Here is a 22,478-nt window from a genome sequence, read left to right as displayed (position 1 = left end):
TGTAATATCAAATTAAATAATAATGCACCCGGTTATTATATTATAATATATAATATATAAAGTAATTGTCGCGGAGTTTGTGATTTGTGATGTAATCGTTAAATATTGCGCGTGCATCAGTCGCTACCGTTTGCGGAGTACATTTTAAACAATTCGTCTATATCAATTATGTCAGGGATCAATATATATACCTATTTTAATTTTTTACTTTCTCTAATTTTATAAATATGTATCTATGTGGCCTTATACTTATCATTATACATTTTGACTCGGGATACATGCGTGTTTATGTGCGCGCATATCTTGAGTTGAATTATAAAAGTAGCTGCAGTAGACTTTTTATATATGAAAAAATAAACAGGCATCATTCTACGCGTTCTATGATACTTTACATATACATATTATATTTGAAAACGTCGCCAATTAGAGACCATTATTATGATGAGCATGCTTTTTATTTCAATATTTTATATATATATATCTTTATATATGTATGTGTAATCGTAAAATAATTATTGAGACTGCTTCACTTTAATAACATTGCTATATGATTTGTGAAATTTTTTGTAAATAACAACAGTTGATTATGATTGTTATTATCTTAATATTTTCTACAAGTATACATATATACACTTTTTGTTGTTATTATTCGTAAGCAAGGCTCTAAACTTGCATAATTTTTTTGTAAATTATGAAGTTTATATCAATAATAATATATATTTTCGTTTTACGATAATAATTTTTAATTTGGCAAACATTTTCTGAGTTGTAAATAAAATCATTCATTAATATTAGATTAAAAAATGTAATATTTTATTTTTAACCGTTTTAGTTAAAAACAGGCTTTATAGGGAGTTTTTTTTAGATTTGCCAAGAATATTTTTTCAATTGTAAATGAAATGAAGACTTACACTAGACATGAAGTAGCCGCAGAATATCAAATTAGGTAATATTTACCTATTTTAATGAAATTTTTTATGAAATTAAGATGTTTGGTATGTTATTATACAGGAAAGAATAAATAGTATTAACAACACAACACTATTTTCATTTGATTAACCTTTGTCTTAGCAATATTCAATCATTGAGCACTAGATATAAAAGTATAATTAAAAAAAAACCAGGCTTTCTCTACAATCCTTGTTTATTCCATATAAGAGGATCTTGTTCAAGAACAACAAATTGATAACAGGTGTTCATGATAACATACTCTACAAAATATATGATCAGGTACATTCAATCACAAAAAAAATCGAAAGGAAAATCAACATTCAACCACTACATTGATTGATATTCAGATAAGAATCTGTATTGTTCAGTTGGTGACTAGCAATTTATATCTCAAATAATATAAATTCATATATGTACATAGGTACTTGTACATTATTTCTTTGATTTTATATATTATAATAAACATTATAACTAAATAATAATCTTACAATAAAATACACATTCTTGAGCTAGTTTATAGTACTAGTAAAATATTTCAGATATTCATTTTTAAAAGCTCATCGCTTTTGACGAGTACATGTATATGTTTTCAGTCTAATTTTTACTGAAACTTGAGATGATAATAAATAAATAAAAAAATAAATGAATGACTAATTAATAAAATATGGAAGATGGCCGCACAGTTTTGGAAAACATTAAAATTTTCGGAGATCACATACATTTTTATTCACTAAACTAATGTAAACTTTGGACTCGATAGAATTTAGTCACAAATAGTGACTTTTTCTTGTAATATTTGGAAATAGCAAGCCTGAAAATAATGAAATCAATTTAAAATTTGCGTAAGTAATAATGAAATATTACAAATAGACTTTCTTACTTTCAATGTGGTGAACATAATGCCCAGTTCTCCGTTTTGCATGCACTGTTCTAAGAAGTCTTCTATAAAATGAATCTCGGAACCCAATTGTAAAATTTGAGCTCGCACTACCACAAAATGGAACACTGGAAACAATTCATCCATCGTCCACAAATAGGCTGGACCTATTGCATTTACAAAATGATAATAAAGATAAAAAACGGAAAAGCAAACAATATGCAGCATTGAATTATTTACCTAATTCTTTTTGAACTGCCGCTGTCATCTTTTGAAAGGTATTTTTTATAACAAGTAATTTTTCCATAGGAGAAAATGTAGTTTTCAGTTGTTGGAGTGTATCCACTGCTTCCGAAAACAATTGTTCTTTTACCGGAGATGACGTCGGAGAAGTGCTAACAGATTTCGTAGCATAGCCGACCCAGAATTTTCTAAAAATAAAATTACAATGAGCAAAAATTAATAACTTGTTATATTCAAAACTAAAACTCACTGGTCGATGCCGAGAAAGGCCATCAGTGTAACATCAGTCTGTCTGTTCCACTTTAATAATCGTTTCCAGTAAGCAACATCTTCCCGCTGATGATGGAGTGCGTAAAGCACATGAAGAGATGAGTGAATTCTTGGAAGCAAAAGTGGTTGCACTACACCCGATACAGATACAACTTCAGCACTGCAAAATCATTATTAACAATAAATACACATATTGTATATTCGTCAATCATTAATTTTATGTATATTGACAAAGATTTACTCTTCCATATCGTCATCAGAATCGTTAATGTTATCGCATAACATGATATGTTCTCCGGCTGGCGGAAGCGCAGGAAATAATAACCGAATGACATTATAAATTCTGGTGGCGATGCATCCTAATTCAGCTACAGCATGAGAGAGCAGTAGTGGGTGAACCCTCACTCCACCGTATGACGTGCAAAATGCAGCTGCACATCCAGCTACTAAGCGTCCGATCGGGTGAGATGACAACTCGCACGCCTGTAATATGTGTAAATTATCAAGTAGTATTTGATACTTCATGTTGTATTTTAATTTTTACTATTTAATAGAACCTTATTGAGATATTGCTTGATTTCGTTATATGCCTCTGGTGTTAAAGATGCTTGTCCAAACTCGGGTATTTTGTTCAATTGCTCTGTATCAGATTTATTTACATTTTTTGATATGATCAACGAATTTATTGTGACATTTTTATCATTTTTTGCATTGGAAAGGAGGACAGCAACGTTTTGCCAAATTTTCTTATTGTTAAAAGATGAGTTTATTGTCGGAAAATGGTCAGCTCCACTTGTAAAGTGATAGTCTGGAACGCCCAGCTGTTGTAAGCACTGACGAAATAAACCATTCCATTTTAAACTCGGTGACACACAAAGTTTTCCAAACGAACTGCAAATAACAAAATATATATTATCATATAAGGTGCCTGATCTCATTAACCCTTTGCCCGCGGCAATATATATAGCGAACAAGCCCTGTACGCGGCACCTTTTTCGCGAATTTGGCAATCGAGTTTTCGACCTTAAATACAGATTTTAATATTTACTCAAGTAACCAGTTATGGTAATTAACACAAAGTATTATTTTAAACAATAAAATACATAATATATCTCGTAGTTTTGGATTAATTGTCAAATAATCATTCTTCATAATTGTATGAAGATGTGACGTCACATAAACGAGGTTTCAGTATGGTTCCACAAAAAACTAATTTTTGACTGGTATATATTCATTTCAAGCAAATTAAATAGATGGCATTCAACTCTCAGTAATATATTCAACCAATTTTGAACCTTAAAACAGTTGAAATAGGCGCATATAAGCCTCAAAATCCCGTGCAAAGTTCAGAATACTCTATGGAAAAGAGCGCGCTACAGACTTGTCGCCCAAAGCTTCCATAGAAGACGGCCGCGGGCAAACGGTTAAAAAAAAGTCATTTGGCATACTTAGGTTTTGAATTCGTCGAAAGGGCAGGATTAGAAACGTTCATGTGTAATGAAGCATTGTTTATTTTGACGCCTTCGGTCCACGCACCACTGAGCATCCCTTCAATTCTATCACCACTTGAAAATGTCAGGGTCCCCTTACCGCTGAAAACCCCAGCGGATCTAAACTCACCTTCGTAATGGGTGCCGTCTTCAAATATCATCACTCCGTGACCCTAAAATTAAATTTCCTACATCAGATTAAGCTCACATACAATAGCAAGACACAAATTAATCTGATTACCCACAGTCAACATATCATTGGTGAAAACACCTTCGTAATATATTCCGTCTAGAGTAACGATCAAACCACATCCGTGCTTTTTGTTGTCGCTCCAGCTACCTAAATACTTTTCCCCTTTTCCAATGTCATCCATTACACCGTATCCATGGCGCACTCCTTGCGACCAATCTCCCATATAGACCGTAGCAGTTGCACTTGTAAAATCTCCTTGCTTTCTAACACCGTATCCATGAGCTAAGCCATCTTTAAAGTAGCCTTCGTATATGTCTCCGGAACAATATTTCATAATGCCGAATCCATTTTGTAAATTATCTTTCCATTGACCTTCATACAATCCTATAAATGAAATTAAACGCAAAAATACATCAAAAGTTATAGTATGATAAGTTTTAAAAAGAAAATAAATTTTGAAATGTTACCAATATTAGGTATTTCCATTTTTCCATAGCCATGAATCTGATTGTTATGAAAAGATCCATAGTAATTTTTACCATCAGGCCATTCAATTTTACCTATACCGTGCATTTTACCATTCATCCACCTTCCAGAATACTTGGCGTCTTTATATAGTTGACTTTTATTTGTGAACGTATACAAGGCTGTTCTAATCAATGGAGGCTGTGAGCTATGAAATTTGTTCAAATTGATTTTGATAGCGTTTTGAAAATTTTGAAACCACTCCGACTTTTCTTCAGACGTTGGTGTAGTGACCGTGAATGTCTCCTCCGGTGTTATCAGATGTATTGCATTTTGAACAATGTCGGTATCAGTGACAGAGTCGACCCAAAGGGTCGCAAGACTGTGAATGCTCTGTATATTACCGTTTAAATGAATCAAAACGTCATTCAGCAATATAAACCAGTGTGAACTGAATCTTCCCGAGTGTTGAAGTGATAACGGATGACTTCTCGATTCGCGTACAAGTCGACGCTCCGATGATTTGAATGACTCTAAAGTTTTGCCGGAAGATTCCCAAAACAGTCTGGTCAAATCAGCTTCACGTTTCCTCTTCTCTTGTTCCTCGTTGAATGCATCCCATTTAGAAAGAACTTCAGCGAGTCTACGTTCTGTAAAAGTCTTAGTGTCGGATGATGACACTGTTGAGTTGTATCTCATGATAGATTGTATAATACATTTATAGGTATTTAATCTGCTAAGTGGGTGCATCAGCGAGCAAGAAACTACAGCTTCAGCTATTTTCTTTGAATTTTTTTGAGTATTGGACGGTAGCTTATCATTGAAGAGGTTCTGTAAAATATTCGGAACATCTATTTGAGTGGATATTTGTAAGAATCCGTTTATAGATAAAACATCGCATATGCTGTTTAGATATTTTTTATACAATGCTATGTGTTCATCGCAGTTTTGTATGAGTGTAATTTCAATTGCTTTTTTATTACACTCTGTGTAACGCCAAAAAGATAAGACATTGATAGCAGTGAAGTACATAATATCTGCGTAGTTGCTGCAGAGTTTTTCAAACGCTTTACAATCCGAGCCCATTAGATTTGACTTTTTTAGGAGTGGTTTAATCAGAGATTGATGAACTAGGATAGTTTCTTCAAGGAACTGCTGCTCGATCGCCAAATCTTGCAGAATCGGAGTTTCTTGTCCTGGTTTTGGGTTAGAATAAAAGAAACTAACATTCGCCGATGAAAGTACACGACAACTTAGGTTTAAATCATGAGATAAACACGAATAAAAATCTAGGCGATTTTTGATAAATCTACCGAATATTAAATTTTTATTTTCGAACTCTTTGGTTGTTTCAGATTTTTCTGCATAGGATATGTTTTCATTTAAATTTAATACTTTTTCAGTGAAAACATCGTCGTGTTTTCCTTGATAGAATATGTTACCATTAAGAGTGAACACGATCGAATGATTGTCACCGCATGTTATGTCTCTAGCTCTGTCGGTGTTCGAATTAGCAGTAAACTGCTGAGGACTGCTCTTGTCGTCTTTCGTATCAGTGCTTACCTGATGCCATAAGTTTCTTCCCCACAAAAACACCCGGCCGTCTAATGACAAAGCGGCACAATGAGATTTCCCACACGATATCTTATGTATGCCCAAGTTAGCCAGTCGAGAAACTAAAATGGGTTGAGTTCGTTTGATATTATCACCAGTGCCAAGTTGCCCATAATTAACGCTACCCCAGACCCACACTTCTGAATTTAATAAGTTTTGGCCCGTCTTAACTATGACGTTGGCTCTGTCATTAAGAACGTTTTGGGATATTTCTTTGTCGCTCACTGTACTAGACGACATTTGAAGATCGTCCAGCTTGCAGCTGGACGTCAATGAATACATCATCGGATTCATTTCGTCTGTGATCAAAGAATCATAGGCTTCGACGGCATCATTGGTTTCACTACTGCCACTCATGTGTCTGGAAAGAGTGGCAACTTTATCTCCAACAGTCTTTACACTTTCTACGACTAGATTAGTTAAGTTTGATACGTTTTCTTTGATTATTCTAGTGGGTTTTTCAGTGCATTCTACTAAATAATCTTCACCAGCTGATACCCATGATAATTGTTTGGTTAAAAATTGTTTTGCCGCTTCAGTATTTATAAATATCATATTTTGTTTGTCTTCCTCATTCTTTGCAAAAGTTGAATCTTTCAATTTATTATCAACATCGTCTACTATTCCATTCTCTAATATCGGATCTTTGCTATCACCTCTTTTACTTTCATCGAAATGTATCTTAGTGAGTTCTGAATCTTCATTAGATGAAGTAGAATCTTCCGTTGTCGTTTGACGCTTGCCAGATTTATCCGATTGTCCTGCAGATGTACTACTAGTATCTTCACTCGACTTACTTACTTGAACTCCAAATGGACAAACGTCTGCAATGGATAATTGGGACACGGGAGAAGATAACCTGGTATTTGGTCGGCACTCAGCACAACCGGATACAAATACATCTTCATTTTCACTTTCAGTTTCATCGTCGCATACACTTTTCCTGCATATTATAACGCCAAAGTTATCTCCAATTTCGGCTCTGTACACAGAACGACCTTCGAAAAAAGATACTTTGACAGGAGTCGTCGAAGCAACATTCAACTGAGGCATCATTCCTGATGCCCATAATTCACCATAGTCGCTGATATACAGTACTCCGAAGCCTCCGCCAGTGATATATTTGATTTTGATCTTACGACTGGGCGTTTTGTGACCGTGGCTGCAACTCTCAGCGTCTTCTTTTACGACGATCTCTTGACGAGAATCACATGACTTTGGATCGCATTTGAACACTTGGCCATGGGTGTCAACGTAGAGTAATTGACTGTTACTTGAAGTGATGTCGATAGCGTTGACTCCGGGTATTTTTTCTAATTTTAAAGAATCTTCAGGGCTTTCTAAGTTAACTCGATATAAATTGCAATTGTAGGATAATATAAACATTTCATTTTCAATGACGGTTATTTTGGACGGTCGTTCATTTGATACTAGGTTGAAATTTTTTATTCCTTTCCAAAAATATGAATGATCCATGTTTGTGGTGTATCTGCAAAGCATCAATTTGAATGTACATAAATACAAAGATGGACATTATTACACTACCAAATTTAGTATTTCGATTATTCATCAGTACGTGTTACAATTTCCAAATTTGTCTATGTAGCAATAAAAGAAGTACAAAAGGAAATAAATATTTTCGATTTTCATACTAATAATTAGGACTTATTTGTGAATTTAACGTGTAATTTTATGATTTCACATTAAACAAGTTAAATGTGCAATGATTCCATTAATAAAAATATCTGACTATTTTTTTAAATAGAAGTACATGAATTAAAGGAGAGGTTTAATGCATCGTAAATGGTTGTATAATATAAACACAAATTACAGACAAAATTTTCTTCTTGAGGATGAAATTGTTTAAAAAATGCGATTTTTAAAAATATTTTGTATATTTGGGAGCAACAGATCAAAACTTATAAATCTAAGCTTGACATACAAAAACAAGTGTCTCTTCATATCCGAAACAAAGACTAATGATTATTACTTTTACCTCGAATACAAAGTGAATGGGAATTTAAAATAATAATATATTTTAAGTGAAAAAAGTATCAAAGGTACAATTTTCATGAAATCATATACAGGTATAAAATATATAAAGTCATTATTTAATTTCACAACATTATTGAAAAAGCAATACTATTTCAACAGGCTCTACAGACAGATGGAAACTGTATTCGATCGATAAATAATAAGGACATTGGATTGCAAAACGACGCCAAACACTTACATGCTTACAGGGCGGGTGTTGATCAAATGACATAAAACGGACGTTTTAATTGTGCCATTTGTGACTAATCAAATTACAAAGAATTCGTAATTTGTTAGAAACGGAAACCGCCATTTTTGATAACAGCTAAGATATGTATAATTCACTGGAAACCTTATTTGGTTGATGAAAATAAAGATGTAGCAATTTGTAACAAATGCCTGAAGTCGAATCGAACGACTGAAACGTCAAATGCGCGATAATGACAGGTTCGAAATACCTACACCTGTTACGCGTCAGTTGCACTATAAATACCTGTTGTTTATTTATTTACTTATAGAGAATTAGATGAATGAACATTTAAATGTTATTAATTTCTAAAAGATTGCCTAAATAGTATAAGTTTATCATACGGTTTGTCAAAGATTTTCTTATTTTTTCCCCGTTTATTTTAATTTATTCAACACATTAATTTTATTATTAGACACCAAGTACACGTATGTTTCACTACTAATTGATAGATATATTAATTTGTCGTCAATTTCAGTTATTTTATTATGATGTATTATTTTAATTCAAATACTTCATCATATTTATTTTCAAAGACGTTTATTCAGGGAAGTTAGGAGGGGGCATTTGTCCCCTTAGATTTCGCTAGGTCAGGAGCAGTGCCGGCCTTACAACTAAAGGTATGTAGTATGAATACGTCCATATAATATACCAAAGAATACTATCCGCACTTGCATGACACCTGCAGGATACGGGTCGTGCTGGATAGGTATGAACAGACCTTAATGGCGCCCTTGGGCACAGTGCCGGCCTTACACCCGATGGCGCCCTTGGGCAATTTTTTCTAAACACCCTTAGAAAGAACTTTCGCATTTGGCGCTCTAATCTAAAATTTTGAATGGATTTTGGCGCTCTAATTTTAAATCGCCTTTGGCGCATCGTTCGGTGCTCTAACTTATTTGGCGCCCTCGGGCGCCACCCGACCTAGCCCCCCCCCCCTAAAACTGGCACTGCTTGGGAAATTGTTTCTTACACCCTTAGAAAAAAAATATAATAATTGGATTACCATCCTCCTTTTTCCGAGCTTGGGACCTTGCTACAGTTTCAGGCAGTGCCAGCAAAATCAAAAACACAAATGTTTGGATATAATTCTTGTAAATTATGCTGTTTTATAAAATTTATTACAATGAGTGGATTCATTTTACCTTGAACTTTATTTGAAAGAAGGGCTTTTCAATTGATAACTTTTCATTGCTAATAATATCAGATTTTGAATTCTCTGTGAGCTTAATTTGAAGATAGGCTCTTTCCAGTAGATTGTGTACAAAATACAAAAACCCCCATATCTTTCAATATTCGTTTAACTGTTCAAATCTAAGATATTTTTTTAGGAATATAATTACATGTTATCAGTTAGAATCTTCTATAAATATATTAAAGCATAAAAATAGTGTAAAAATCTTTGGAGAATATCTAAAAAAGTATGCGATGTTACAGAAAATTTCGCAGCGTTGTAAAGCACAAGATTTAAATTCTGGCTGCCACTGGAAAACGCTAATTATAATACAAAAAGGAATGCACCTTCACCCAATAAATAGAATTTGCCGAGTACAAACATTGAGTTTAGAAAGTAGAGCCTTTGGCACTATAATCTAAAATTTTGTAGGGCCTTTGGCGCATCGAGTGGTGCACCAAATAATTTGGCGCCCTCGGGCGCCGTCCGACCCAGCCCCCCCCTAAAATCGGCACTGGTCAGGAGCAAGAATTTCATTTGATGAAATACGATGAATCTTAATCGAATGGATTATTAGTTACTAAAAGCTTAAACCAACAGAAACTGCAACAAAGAAAAAAATTCGATCAGAAACATCTTTCAAAAATTAAAAGGTTTTATACAAAACAATCGAAAGTTTATTTTCGCTATTTCTCAAACAACGCAATAATTTTTGATATTGAGAAGATAACCAAAATATAATAAATCTATCGATATGTTGTTGAAAATACCTAGAAAGCTACTAATACGATTAAATAATAAATAGTAATAATTGAAAAATGGCTGGTTGTTAATATTGCTATTTAGGTCAACTAAACTGTCACTTTCGCACGTGTATTGAAGGCGGTGTTGTGCTTCGTGTTGGTTATGTCAAATACGTATTCATTAATTAATGAATGCGAGGTTCTTTAATGAAACATTAATACGACAATCAGATAGAAATGCAGGTTTCTGAAATAGATAACGTGAAGATATACAACCTCAGCGCAGGAAAATCCCTCCCAGAAGTACGTAAAACAGTTTTGATCTATTACACCGACAATCGGTTTATATGCATGCTAAGTCACCAAATATAATCTTTAGATAGTATTCCTAAAATTTAGCACCTATTTCAATTGCGTATACACCATTCAGAGGCCGCCCATCCATATAGGTTCTGGGATTGCAGTTCTCAATATTTAAATGTTCTCGTTTCATTATCATCGTTTTTATATTGTATTTTAATTAGATTGATATACGAGTCTTGGACAGAAGTACAAAAGGAATGTACACTACGATTGTTGTATTAATCATGTCGTTCTGTATTAATCTGTCTCGCTCAAAATCATACTCTTCATCGGTACTTACATGTGGGTATCATAACCCAAAAATTCGTCAACGCTCCCTAATCTACTTTTAGTGAGTTTTGTCTTCGCATATCTGCCCTGTTGGATGTGCAAAGGTTATTTCAGCCCACAAAGTCATTTATCGCCGTTTTCTTAATATACTAAGTCAAAAAAAGTGTTCACAATCTTCTTGTGGCGGTTTATCTTGCGTATATATGTATGTATGCTGATTTTGTTTGCTTTTGGTCACTGTTATGGGCATGAAGCTACTGCAGCCTGATGATTCATCCCTGCAGCCCCACTATTATGACTACCACTGATACTATTACCTTTTTAATTTTTTATGCTGTACATCAATAATTTACATTTAGTGTAGCGATGCTTTATAGACTTTACAGATATGGTTATTTTATATTTTGCATATGAGATATTCAATTTTGAATTTCATTTAATTTTCAGTGGCTGTCCGAGAGGAAAAGGCGGGCTATGTTGAAGAAGAATATCGATATACGTCGGCGTATCGAATTGATTCAGGACTTTAGCATGCCAGGTCTTAGTTCTACTATAAAACTATCAGCAGATGGACAGTATATACTTGCCACGGGCATATATAAACCTCGTCTTAAATGCTACGAAGTCAGTAATCTGTCACTTAAATTTGAACGTTGTCTTGATTCGGAAGTCGTCACATTTGAAGTTCTCAGCGATGATTACTCCAAAGTAATGATACGTTATGTAAATAATTTTAATTGTTAATTTGATTTCTGTTCTGATTATTTGCTGCTTTTATAGGTTATATTACTGCAATATGATAGATATGTGGAGTTTCATGTAGCTCATGGAAGACATTATCGGCTTCGCGTTCCTCGCTTTGGAAGAGATTTGGCATATCACAAACAGACTTGCGATACTTATGTAGTTGGCGCTTCTTCGGTAATTATCATAACTATATTCCTATTAAAAGATCAATGATAAATATTGTACATAATTACTGTTTATATAGGATGTGTACAGATTGAATTTAGAAGTCGGACAATTTATGGCACCGTTGTCAACAAACGCAAGCAGCATTAATAAATGCGTTATAAATTCGGAGCACGGGCTGGTAGTTTTGGGTACACATGAGGGTCAATTAGAAGCATGGGATCCTCGGTCTAGAACACGCCAAGGAATTTTAGATTGTGCAGTTCATTGTGCTGATGTTGATGATAGGTATAGTAGTTGAATACATATATTTTTTTTAATTAGTTAGATTTTTATGTGGTATAAATCTTTCATTGTATTTTTTTAGGATTCATGGAATGCCTTCAATATCGGCTCTGACGTGCCATGGAGGTTTGCTTCTTGGAGCTGGTACATCAACTGGTCACATAATATTGTATGATATCAGATCTAGCAAGCCTCTCATTGTTAAAGATCATATGAATGACTTGCCGATTAAAGATATTGTTTTTCACAAAACTATGGACTATGTTTATTCAATGGACAGTTCTATATTGAAAATTTGGGACCGAAATAATGTAAGATTTTATTTCAATGATGTAAATGATCTTTTACTCCATTTACTTATTTGTCATTGTGGTTTTTTTAGGCTAAACAATTTACTAGTATTGAATCACCGAATGACTTAAATAATTTGTGCGTAGTACCTGGATCAGGTTTACTTTTCATGGCACAAGAAGATCCCAAAATGCTCTCATATTATATTCCAGCTCTAGGTATAAACTACATTTATATTAAATATTTTTTTGTTACACAAGTTTGAGTAATTTATTATATTTATTGTGACTTGTTTAAAAGGTCCGGCTCCTAGGTGGTGCGCATTTTTGGACAATTTGACGGAGGAATTAGAATCAACATCAGCTCAAGATATTTATGACGACTATAAATTCGTTACTCGTCAAGAATTAGACACCCTAGGATTAGGTCATCTTTTAGGAACTAATTTATTACGAGCTTATATGCATGGGTGAGTCAATTTACATATGTTTTTATTTTCTAATTAAAATTAACTGGTTAAATTGAAATATGTATATTTTTGCTTATATGTAGTTACTTTATGGACGTGCGATTGTATAAGAAGGCCAAGTCTATATCAGATCCGTTCGCATTTGAAGAATTCAAGAGGCGTAGAATACGTGAAAGACTAGAACAAGAAAGACCATCACGCCTTCAATTGAAGGCAAATCTTCCAAGTGTGAACCGAGAGTTGGCTGCTAAATTAATGTCTAGTGACCAAGATAAAAAGAATAAGAATAAATCAAACACCCTCCTCACCGATGATAGATTTAAAGTAATTTAATTTATTTCTATTCAATAATTTTTCAATGCCATAAGTTTTGCTCTTAAATATAATAAATAAAACCATAATTAAAGATGATATTGGAAAATATATAATGCTAATTTTAAATTTTAATTTATAGGCACTGTTTGCAAATCCTGATTTTGAAGTTGACAAAACAACCGAAGAGTATAGATTGTTGAATCCTGTATTATCAAATATGAAGTTGTCGAAAGCAGCTAAGAAATCTGCTTTAGAACAATTTGAACCCGTTGAAGTAAGAGTATTATCTTATTTAAATATTTATGTTTGTTCACAAGTACAAATATGTGAGAATGAAATGTTCATCATAAATTTAAGGAACCCAATGAACCAATGCCAAATTCTGATGATGAATTATTTAACGATTCAAATGATAATGACAGTAGTTCTGATGATGAACATACGTGGACTCAGAAGATGAAAAATGAACATCAACTCATCAAAAAACAACAAGAAGAGAGCGCACCAAAGGAGACATCTCGGCCAAAGTTTTATGAACTGAAGGCTGGCCAAGATTTCCAAGGTGGAATGAGAGGAATAAGAAAAATACACAGGAGAGTCGATAAGTATGTATCGTTTTGTATTATAATTGAATCTATCATGTCTTGTTTAAATATTTAACTCGTATTGTATTTACAGAAGCAGTTTGGGAGACCGTTTAAAACGCGAATCAAACAATATCAAATTCCTCGGCTCTGTCGGTAACAGAGAAATGACCTTCCGTATGAATAAAGATAGACGAGAACAGGAAAGAAAGGAACATAATCGAAAGCATCAGGAGGATAGGAAAAAAGTACACAGGCCAACTAATCATTTAGCTCGTCCCAGATTCAAACCCCAAAGAAGGAGATAATTTCTTGAATTTGTATTTTTATTATTGTTAATAAATATTTATATGGATATCATTTGGTTTTTTTTTTTTGAAGCAAGAGAGTTGTTAAGATTGTCAGGTTTGTTAGTACCAGACAACTCTTATCTACAAATAATTAAATATTGAAAATAAACACAATTGTTCATATATAAAATAAAATAAGCTTAATCTACTATAAGATAGTGTGAATATTTTGTAATTGCTTAGCATTTGAATAATGATATGGATATCGTTATAACAGGGTTATCAAGTCATCGATGCATTGTACACTTTTACACAGTTGTCATTCACGTTTTTGCATTTGCAACAACGGTTTTGGCACGGCAAATTATATGGTTCATATATAATCGCGTTAATATGTTACAATGTTTAAAAATATTGCTTTTTAATATTGACGGTAACTACCTACGTTAAATTCAAGCCGATTTGTGCAGTGTATTTTATGGCAGTTTAGTTTTTGGTCCAGTGATGATTGTGACATTGTCACTATTAAGTGAATAATATGTCGTATGCGAGAGAAAGATCTGACCTTGAGGTTTTGGAACGAGACGAAGACGCTGATAAAAAGACTTCACAACATGACCTGACAACTAGACAGAGTTCTGCTACTACTACTGAGATGAACAGCATAGATGTAAGCATCGTAAAACAGTTCAAATTACCAACAATTAATAAGGAATTTGTTTATGTGTATTACAAAGTTGGATAGATGCACTTGTGAGTGAATTTAAGTTGCAAGTTCAAGTAATAAATTGATAATGAGTGAATTTTATTGTATTTATAGATGGGTGAAATAATTGAACCGACAGATACCACTCTAATGAGCACTTCTGCTGTTTTATTTTACTGTAAATCGAAGGTAATTATGTAATTTATCAAATTATTCAAAAATTATTGTGAATTTGCCGTTTGATTTTGATTTTTAAATGCTTTTTATTATTACGAAATTATGTTCACAATACATCTTATATATATTTTGATAGCTACTGATCTACTGATCATTTTTTATTTTACAATTTAATTTAATTTGGTTAGTAATCATAGTATTATATTATTCTAATGTTAATGTACAGCATAATAGGAAAAATAGCTCAAAAACCTATTTACAATTCTTATAAATGCTCATAATACATCTAATACATAATATTAATTAAAGGCTCTCTAAAGTCGATGACCTAAAGCAGATTGTGTTTAGGTAATCTGTGTTCATACCTGAAGAGCATATACATTTTGTTGTGAATTTGCCGTTTAAAATGTTGTCTTGTTTTGCAGATACTTTATCCGTATCTAAAAATATTGGCTGTTATGGGACTTCGTCCAGTGTCGCTCAATCAAATTCACAGCTCACGATTTATACGTATAATATCACACTATCATACTTTTCAAATATCATTACTGATATGTTTGGGGTATGTTTTACAATATATGTCGTGTTTCAGGTGAGTTTTATTTTAAATAGATGGAAAAGCAAAGAGTGCAATACTATTTTATTACAATTACAATGTTTATTTCTTCACAGGAGAGACAGAGGATATTTTTTTCACAGTTCATCGACTGATACTGTTTTAAAGAACTTCTCCGGAAAGTATGATGAAGTATGCTATAGTAGTTCAACTTTTACTTTTTTCCTTCCGAACACTTTACATTTCATCGGTTATATTTATGCGATTTATTTATTTAGAATATCTGATAATGAGCAACTGCAAAATCTCATGGAAAGAGTGAGTTTGAATCTTTCGTGTAATGTTATAATACTATATTTATTATTTTGACATAAAAACATATGTGAATTTAAGGTATTTTTGCTATCATCGTTTCCACCACAAAGGACGCCATATACAAGTCCAAGGAAGCTCTTGCGTATTTTGTGGTTTTATATAATAATGAGTGTTATGTGGATGTTAATATCTTTAACCATTGTAAGTTTGATGACTTCTCGCAACAGTATAATGTTTCTCTGGGTAGAAAACAGGTTTTTTGAATCTCTTGGTATTCTTTGTTGCTTATCACTTTGGAAACATTAATTTTATAAGATGTGTTTATTGATTAGTTCTAGATATTTTATGATGGCCGGTAAATTCTTCATCGTGCTTTGTACATTCACTCACGACATGGCTCAAGCGACTATCATCACCAGCTATTGTCTACAAGCTCAATTACTGACAGCACATTTGTATTTTTTGAGAAATAGACTTTTGACACGTACTATAGCCCCCTTAGACTGGATGAGAGTAAGTATTATACATATATATCTTGGGTGACCGTGAAAAAGTCGAAAATATTCGTTTATCATGCATACGTATGAAAAACGGTTAGTATATTTATCAGTGGCGTGCTGTAAAAGTCTCTCTCCCCCCGTCGTATATCCTCACTTAATTTGCGCGAGCAGGATACAACAGGAACAAGAGGAACAGGCTTTTCCCCCCCCCCGTTTCCTGCGCGCGCACATTAAACAAGGCTGTATGACAAAAATAGAGATAATTTCACCGCATGCTACTGATATATATTATATATACATAGCACCGTTTACTATGCACCCTTTTTTTTGATCTTTCAATTTTCGACCTTTTCACTTTCGGTTATGTGAGGTAGACCCATATATCTTACATTGAAAATCACACACATCATTATGCTATAAAATTAAAATTACAATCCTAGGAAGTGGCAGAATTTAAAAAGCTGTTGACACATTTAAACGAAGTATTGGCACCTGGAATATGCATATTCACAATCGTGAACATATGTTGGATGTTGTCTGGCTTTTTCTGGATTTTCGACGCTGATCGAATTGATAGTTTGTCAAATCATAACATTTATATTCATGGCACCAATCTGGCTTTATGGGTGTTGGCAGTGATTGTACCATTTGTATCGGTGAGTAAATATGTTATTGATTTAATTTATGTACATATATAACAGTTATTATTAATATAATATACTATTTAAGGCTGCTCGGTTAACAACTGCATGTTCAACGGCTCAGAGTGCTGGCCACGAGATCAGCGTAAGACCATTTCTGTATCAAGATGCTAGTCAGAGCGATCTTAACGCAGTATTGTTGTATGCCTCGTCACTTCAGTTGTCAGCTCGACTCTTCAGACTTCCAATCACTGGCCGGTATTTGTGTCTTGCCCTTACGATAGCGAGCGTTGGAATTCTGACGCTTGGTATGTGTCATTACATATCATTATAATTTTCTAAATAGAATTCGACATATTCGCATATTATTTGAATACAATGTTATTCATATTATTTTATTGTAACCTCAGATTTTCTCACTGCAATCATCCATATACATGTGTATATATATTTTTAGTGTAAGATAAATAAAAGACTGACATATTAAGCTAGACATAATTTTTTTCTTAACATACATACAAATAAACAAGTGAGATTAACTATAAATTTATGATTCTGTGTAAAAAAATAATATACATACATATATATGTATGTATCAATACATTTATTTAATTTGTATTTTTCGGATTTGCCTATATTTGCATATATTCTGGGTAAAAATGGATTACATAAAGAGAGAAAACACTGTAATGTATGAATATTAGGATTTTATGTAACGTTAATACTTTATATCAATCGCGTTGTAATATGTGTATAACGAGCATACAGTATTTGTCTATTTTTTTTCTCTTGATAATACATGTAATTATAATGCTTTGAGAAACAGTGTCTCTTTTATCCTATTATAAATAATTGTTTAATATTTAAAATGATGTATTTCATAATAAAACAATAGTATAAGGATTTGAAAAAATAGTTTATTTTATTTTTCTATACATATATTTGTTTTATTTTGTATTTCGAAGTAAACAATAAACAATTTCTTGTCACAAAACTAAATACTTCATTTATTAAAAAGGATGAAATACTATTTGTAAATAGCTGCAAATATGAAAAGTTCAGCTAAAAAAAAAAAACAGTAAATTCTTTTTCCCGACTAAAAGTATTTTTAAGATAAGTTAGTCAGTCGTATGTAAGATTTCATATTAATTTACGTTGCAAGTTACAGATATTGTACATCAGTAAATTTGATATGTAATCACATCGTCAAATGTACTGAGAAACCATGAAACTTCTAATATATTTAAATAAAAATAATGTTAATATAACTATAACGTGTCACTATTAGATGCTGTATTGTTATACAATGTCACATTTTATGTTTAAAAATAAAGTAATATGACACAGATTTTAGTGTAATATATGGATGTTACATATTTGTCTCAAAACTTCCCACCACTTACTATCACTATGATAATGAAAGCATTCCAGTGTGTTTATCTGGAGTAACGTGTTAGAGAGTCATTATAGACCATTTCGTTCAACTCGACAAAGCTCCAAAAACAAGCGCTTTGGAATAGATAATTGATAAAACATGAACAATAAAGGAATGTAAGCATATCATACGTTGGGTTTGAGGAATTTTGGTTTTTTATTATTTTTAGGCGAGGGATAATGGGAGCGGTTAGTTCTCTTTTTGGTGTTATTGGACTGTTGATTTTCATTCACATTTGTAGAGTTTTCGGTGAGTTCACTTTGATTAGATTTTTTGTTTTCGCGTTTACTCTTGAATTTGTTTTGTACAGTATTGACGAGGGGGTTGTAGAATTGGGCCATTTGCTTGTCAGAGACATCTGCTTCGTTTGGGTTGGTCTCTGTAGGATTTTCAGCTTGTTGAGTAAGCCTTTCTATTTCAGGGTTTTTTCCTCGATAAGATCTACGTCCGTCAAGCAGGTCCAGACACGCAGCAAAGCTGGATTCCACAATACAATAGGTTTGATTGCCACGCCGCATCTCGTCAGTTATTTCACGAGTGTAGAGACCACCTTCTCCGGTTGCTTCGGCAGCTTCAGCAGCCACAGTCGCTTCACGTTCCACTCGTTCCTTTGTCCGTTTCATGAACTTCATCTCCAAAACAGTCTTCGACAGCCCTATTGACCTTTGCGGCCCCATTTTGACAAGTCGAAAGTTACACTGACAGTCAAAACTGAACCACACCGCCAATCTTGTACATAACCTGTACTATCAAATTTTTAATTTTGGTCTCAGCAAACGGTCTATGGACCATAGATTCGTCCAACTGTCAAATATTTCCAAATATGTGAAACGATGTCATTGGCCATTTAAATTAGCGTAATACATAATTGACGATGAATAAGTTTTATTTTATATTTTATAGATAAATAAAATAATATATTGCATCACTTAGGTAGTAGTGAAAAGAAGCGGTAAACGGACTATGTACTAGTCGGTAATTGGACTATTCGTCACATTGGGGTGGTCAAAAAGACAATTTTTGCCATGAAAATCGCGAATACACAATATTTGGCACTCAAGTTCTCGTTACTATGATAGTTATCGTTAGTATGATGGACTTTTCGGCTGTTCCGTTATGATGTTCCGGACCAGATGTTCCGTTATAGAGATTTTAGTGACTTTGTGACGAGTAATTTGTGACCAGTAATCACCGAACCGTACTAGTCATATGTGAACCGGTCACAGGACAACCGGTCCCTCTAGATCAGTCACACGTGATCACCCGTCACACTAAAGCTGGTCACGAGAAAACTGGTCACACCCTAAAATCGGTCACGAGAAAACTGGTTGACCGATTTTAGGGTGTGACCAGTTTTAGGGTGTGACCAGTTTTCTCGTGACCAGTTTTAGTGTGACGGGTGATCACGTGTGACCGATCTAGAGGGACCGGTTGTCCTGTGACCGGTTCACATTTGACTAGTAATCACCGAACCAAAAGAATCACCACCCAACAAATAATTACACTGAGCAACAAAAAAATTACCAGAGCGGAGACTAAATAATCTTTACTAACTTTGACCTACTGAATTCGAATATGATAATGATTTTCCGACCGCTGTACTCTGTGAGGTGGATTACATGCCGTCTCGCTTGCACCCAACACATTTCGCGTTACAACCGTATACACAACGAAAGCATTTAAATTGCAATTACCGCTTGAGTTAGTACGTTTAGATAAAAAAAGAAAAATATTGAGATAGAAAACCAATCCTTTTAAACGTGGTGAAATAAAAAAATTGCCAAATAAATGAAAAATATCACGGAAAAAAAATCCGTAAAAAAAATATATTTTTGACTTTTAAAATTCGCTAAACAATTAATTATAAGTATTTTAAAGCAATAAAATATCACAATCAATAGGAAAAACATCTGACTATTGATTCCAATACCCACTTTGAGCACAGCATTACTAGATTTTGAGTTAAAGACCGCAAAAGCCAAAAAACTGTAAAAATCGCGCATTTTTTTAAACGCTCATATCTCGTAAACGATCACCAACCTACAAAAATCATTATCATATTCGAATTCAATGGGTCAAAGTTAGTAAAGATTGGTTAGTCTCCGCTCTGGTAATTCAAAAACGTGATTTTTTGTTGCTCAGTGTTATTTGTTGGGTTCTCGGTGGTGATTCTTTTCACTACTACCTAAGGGCCGGGCCGCACCGTGCAACTTTGTCGGCCGACTAGTTGCGCGACACGAAAAAATGTATGGAAATGTGTGCGACAAACAAGTTGACGGGTGTAGTATGTCTCATCTACCTGCATGCATTGGTCTGGTCGCCCTCAACCAAGTCACTCGCAAGTCGCACGGTGCGGCCCGGCCCTAAGTGATGCAATATATTATTTTATTTATCTATAAAATATAAAATAAAACTTAAATTAGTATCACAGTATCACAGGGCTCTTATCTTTTTAACTTTAAAATGTTGGTGGCTACTGGCCAACGATTTTAGTATTTTTCTGACTTATTTTAAGTTATTTATGACGATAAGAATTGTATTTCTTTTTTAATTCTCAACGGTGTTTAAATAAATGTCATGAAATACCCAAGTATTGAAAAATTTACAAAGCAGACCAAAACTCCAAAACGTATGTTTAAAATAAGTAGAAAATCGATATTTTTACAAATTGCAATATTTTCCCCATCTATGTATATTTGTTAGATTGTTACAAAACATATGTTTTACGAAAATTTTCTCGAGGCACGAGGAGGAAAAAAGTTCGAGGTGGATAGTTTCAAACTATGCCCTCCCCTTTCACCGAATACTCGATTGAAATTTTCGTAATTGAGTATTCGGTGGGTTGACAGGGATCCAGTGGTGAGTATTTTATTTTATTTTCATTATTTGAATATTTGTATTAATCGCTAGTAGCAAGCGAATATTGAAGTTCATTTGTTCATTGAAGTACATTCTGTTCATTTGTTTTTTTGGTTTTTAATAATGGCATCTCATTATGTTTAGTATTAGAGTCTTGAATTAATAATCCCATTTAATTTGCGCTTTTCGACTAAATTTAAATTTAAAATCATTGGAGTGGTAGTTTTTTGCGTAAGTGAAATTCGTTTGAATACGGCGTAAAATTTAACAGACGAAAATGTCGCAATAGCAACCATTGGAAATGGAGACATCGTGTGGTTTGTGAGTATTATTTGAATAGTTTTGTAGTTTGGGTAGTTTGCACACCCTATTTAAAAAATAATCAGAATTTTCAAAAATTTCGAATTTATAAATTACCTTACAAATTTTATTTTATTTTATTTTTATTTATTTTATTTATTTTTTTACATATATACCAGGAAGGCCTTACAGGTAAACCCCAATGCGCCTTCCTGGCCAATTACAAATTACAATTACAATGCAGCATTTTTATATAAATCACTGAATTACGAGACACTGAAAAACTCGCAAATTAATGAGACATCTATCAATTTGTACACAAACTTATTTATTACACATTAATTAATAACAAATTATAGGTGACATATCGTATAGGAGGGATTTTAGCCAATTTTTTCCGGGAACCATTTCAACAATGAAATCAGAGAAAATTGGCAAACCCTGATAGGAAACGATCAACCTGAAATCACAAATTCAGGTCTAACCAACACCATACTCTGAAAAATTCATTTTCATTCGAGGCCCGGCCCTGGGATCGAACCCGGCGCCTTCTCGACGCTAAGCAGAAGCTTAACGACCGACCTATGCTGCTGGCTTATACATACATACATTAATATTTTCTCTAATTTAGGACGGGGGGGGGCTACAGGGGGAATTATACTTAAAAGTAATAATATCACGAATTTTTAATATAAGAGTAAATTTTAGAAGTTGATAGATATATTAATAAATCTAATATATAATTTCGAAAGAGACTTTGTGTGTAACTATTGTTGATTTGTAAATCCGTGTCGTCATCGAACATCATAAATAAAATGAAACTATTTAAATAAATTTTATAAAATGTTTACTATTAGATTGGCCATGTTTAAGCGGTTTATATTACAAATACCGAGCGAAGCCGGCAGT

At 33.4% G+C, this 22,478-nt stretch overlaps 4 protein-coding genes across 4 annotated transcripts; 2 read left to right on the top strand and 2 right to left on the bottom strand.

The window, feature by feature from the left end:
- Positions 1–1,129: 1,129 nt before the first annotated feature.
- On the bottom strand, positions 1,130–8,632 carry Als2 (Amyotrophic lateral sclerosis 2). The gene is made up of 10 exons (XM_077441853.1): positions 8,337–8,632; positions 4,492–7,592; positions 4,077–4,408; positions 3,790–4,004; positions 2,899–3,232; positions 2,583–2,824; positions 2,322–2,501; positions 2,069–2,259; positions 1,832–1,995; positions 1,130–1,762 (listed from the first exon to the last, which is right to left on the bottom strand). The coding sequence occupies exons 2-10, from the start codon at positions 7,577–7,579 to the stop codon at positions 1,715–1,717; spliced, it is 4,794 nt and encodes a 1,597-aa protein (XP_077297979.1). The 5' UTR covers positions 7,580–7,592; positions 8,337–8,632; the 3' UTR covers positions 1,130–1,714.
- A 1,763-nt stretch (positions 8,633–10,395) lies between these two features.
- On the top strand, positions 10,396–14,150 carry l(2)34Fd (nucleolar protein 10 lethal (2) 34Fd). The gene is made up of 11 exons (XM_077443462.1): positions 10,396–10,604; positions 11,382–11,642; positions 11,715–11,855; positions 11,926–12,134; positions 12,214–12,442; positions 12,514–12,640; positions 12,723–12,891; positions 12,975–13,215; positions 13,346–13,480; positions 13,564–13,811; positions 13,885–14,150. Exons 1-11 carry the CDS (start codon positions 10,539–10,541, stop codon positions 14,096–14,098), a joined length of 2,040 nt encoding a protein of 679 aa, XP_077299588.1. The 5' UTR covers positions 10,396–10,538; the 3' UTR covers positions 14,099–14,150.
- A 281-nt stretch (positions 14,151–14,431) lies between these two features.
- On the top strand, positions 14,432–18,322 carry GrlHz (Gustatory receptor-like Holozoa). Its single transcript, XM_077442075.1, has 8 exons — positions 14,432–14,750; positions 14,901–14,975; positions 15,389–15,555; positions 15,636–15,837; positions 15,913–16,088; positions 16,167–16,347; positions 16,775–16,990; positions 17,064–18,322. Exons 1-8 carry the CDS (start codon positions 14,619–14,621, stop codon positions 17,307–17,309), a joined length of 1,395 nt encoding a protein of 464 aa, XP_077298201.1. The 5' UTR covers positions 14,432–14,618; the 3' UTR covers positions 17,310–18,322.
- Mpp6 (M-phase phosphoprotein 6) lies at positions 17,605–19,175 on the bottom strand. Its single transcript, XM_077442076.1, has one exon. The coding sequence runs from the start codon at positions 19,085–19,087 to the stop codon at positions 18,536–18,538; it is 552 nt and encodes a 183-aa protein (XP_077298202.1). The 5' UTR covers positions 19,088–19,175; the 3' UTR covers positions 17,605–18,535.
- Between the last annotated feature and the right edge of the window lie 3,303 nt (positions 19,176–22,478).

This window comes from Arctopsyche grandis, chromosome 12 (assembly GCF_051622035.1).
Source record: "Arctopsyche grandis isolate Sample6627 chromosome 12, ASM5162203v2, whole genome shotgun sequence".
Classification (NCBI taxonomy): domain Eukaryota; kingdom Metazoa; phylum Arthropoda; class Insecta; order Trichoptera; family Hydropsychidae; genus Arctopsyche; species Arctopsyche grandis.
The sequence above is the reverse complement of the archived record's forward strand: the minus strand, read 5'-3'. Positions and strand labels throughout refer to the sequence as shown.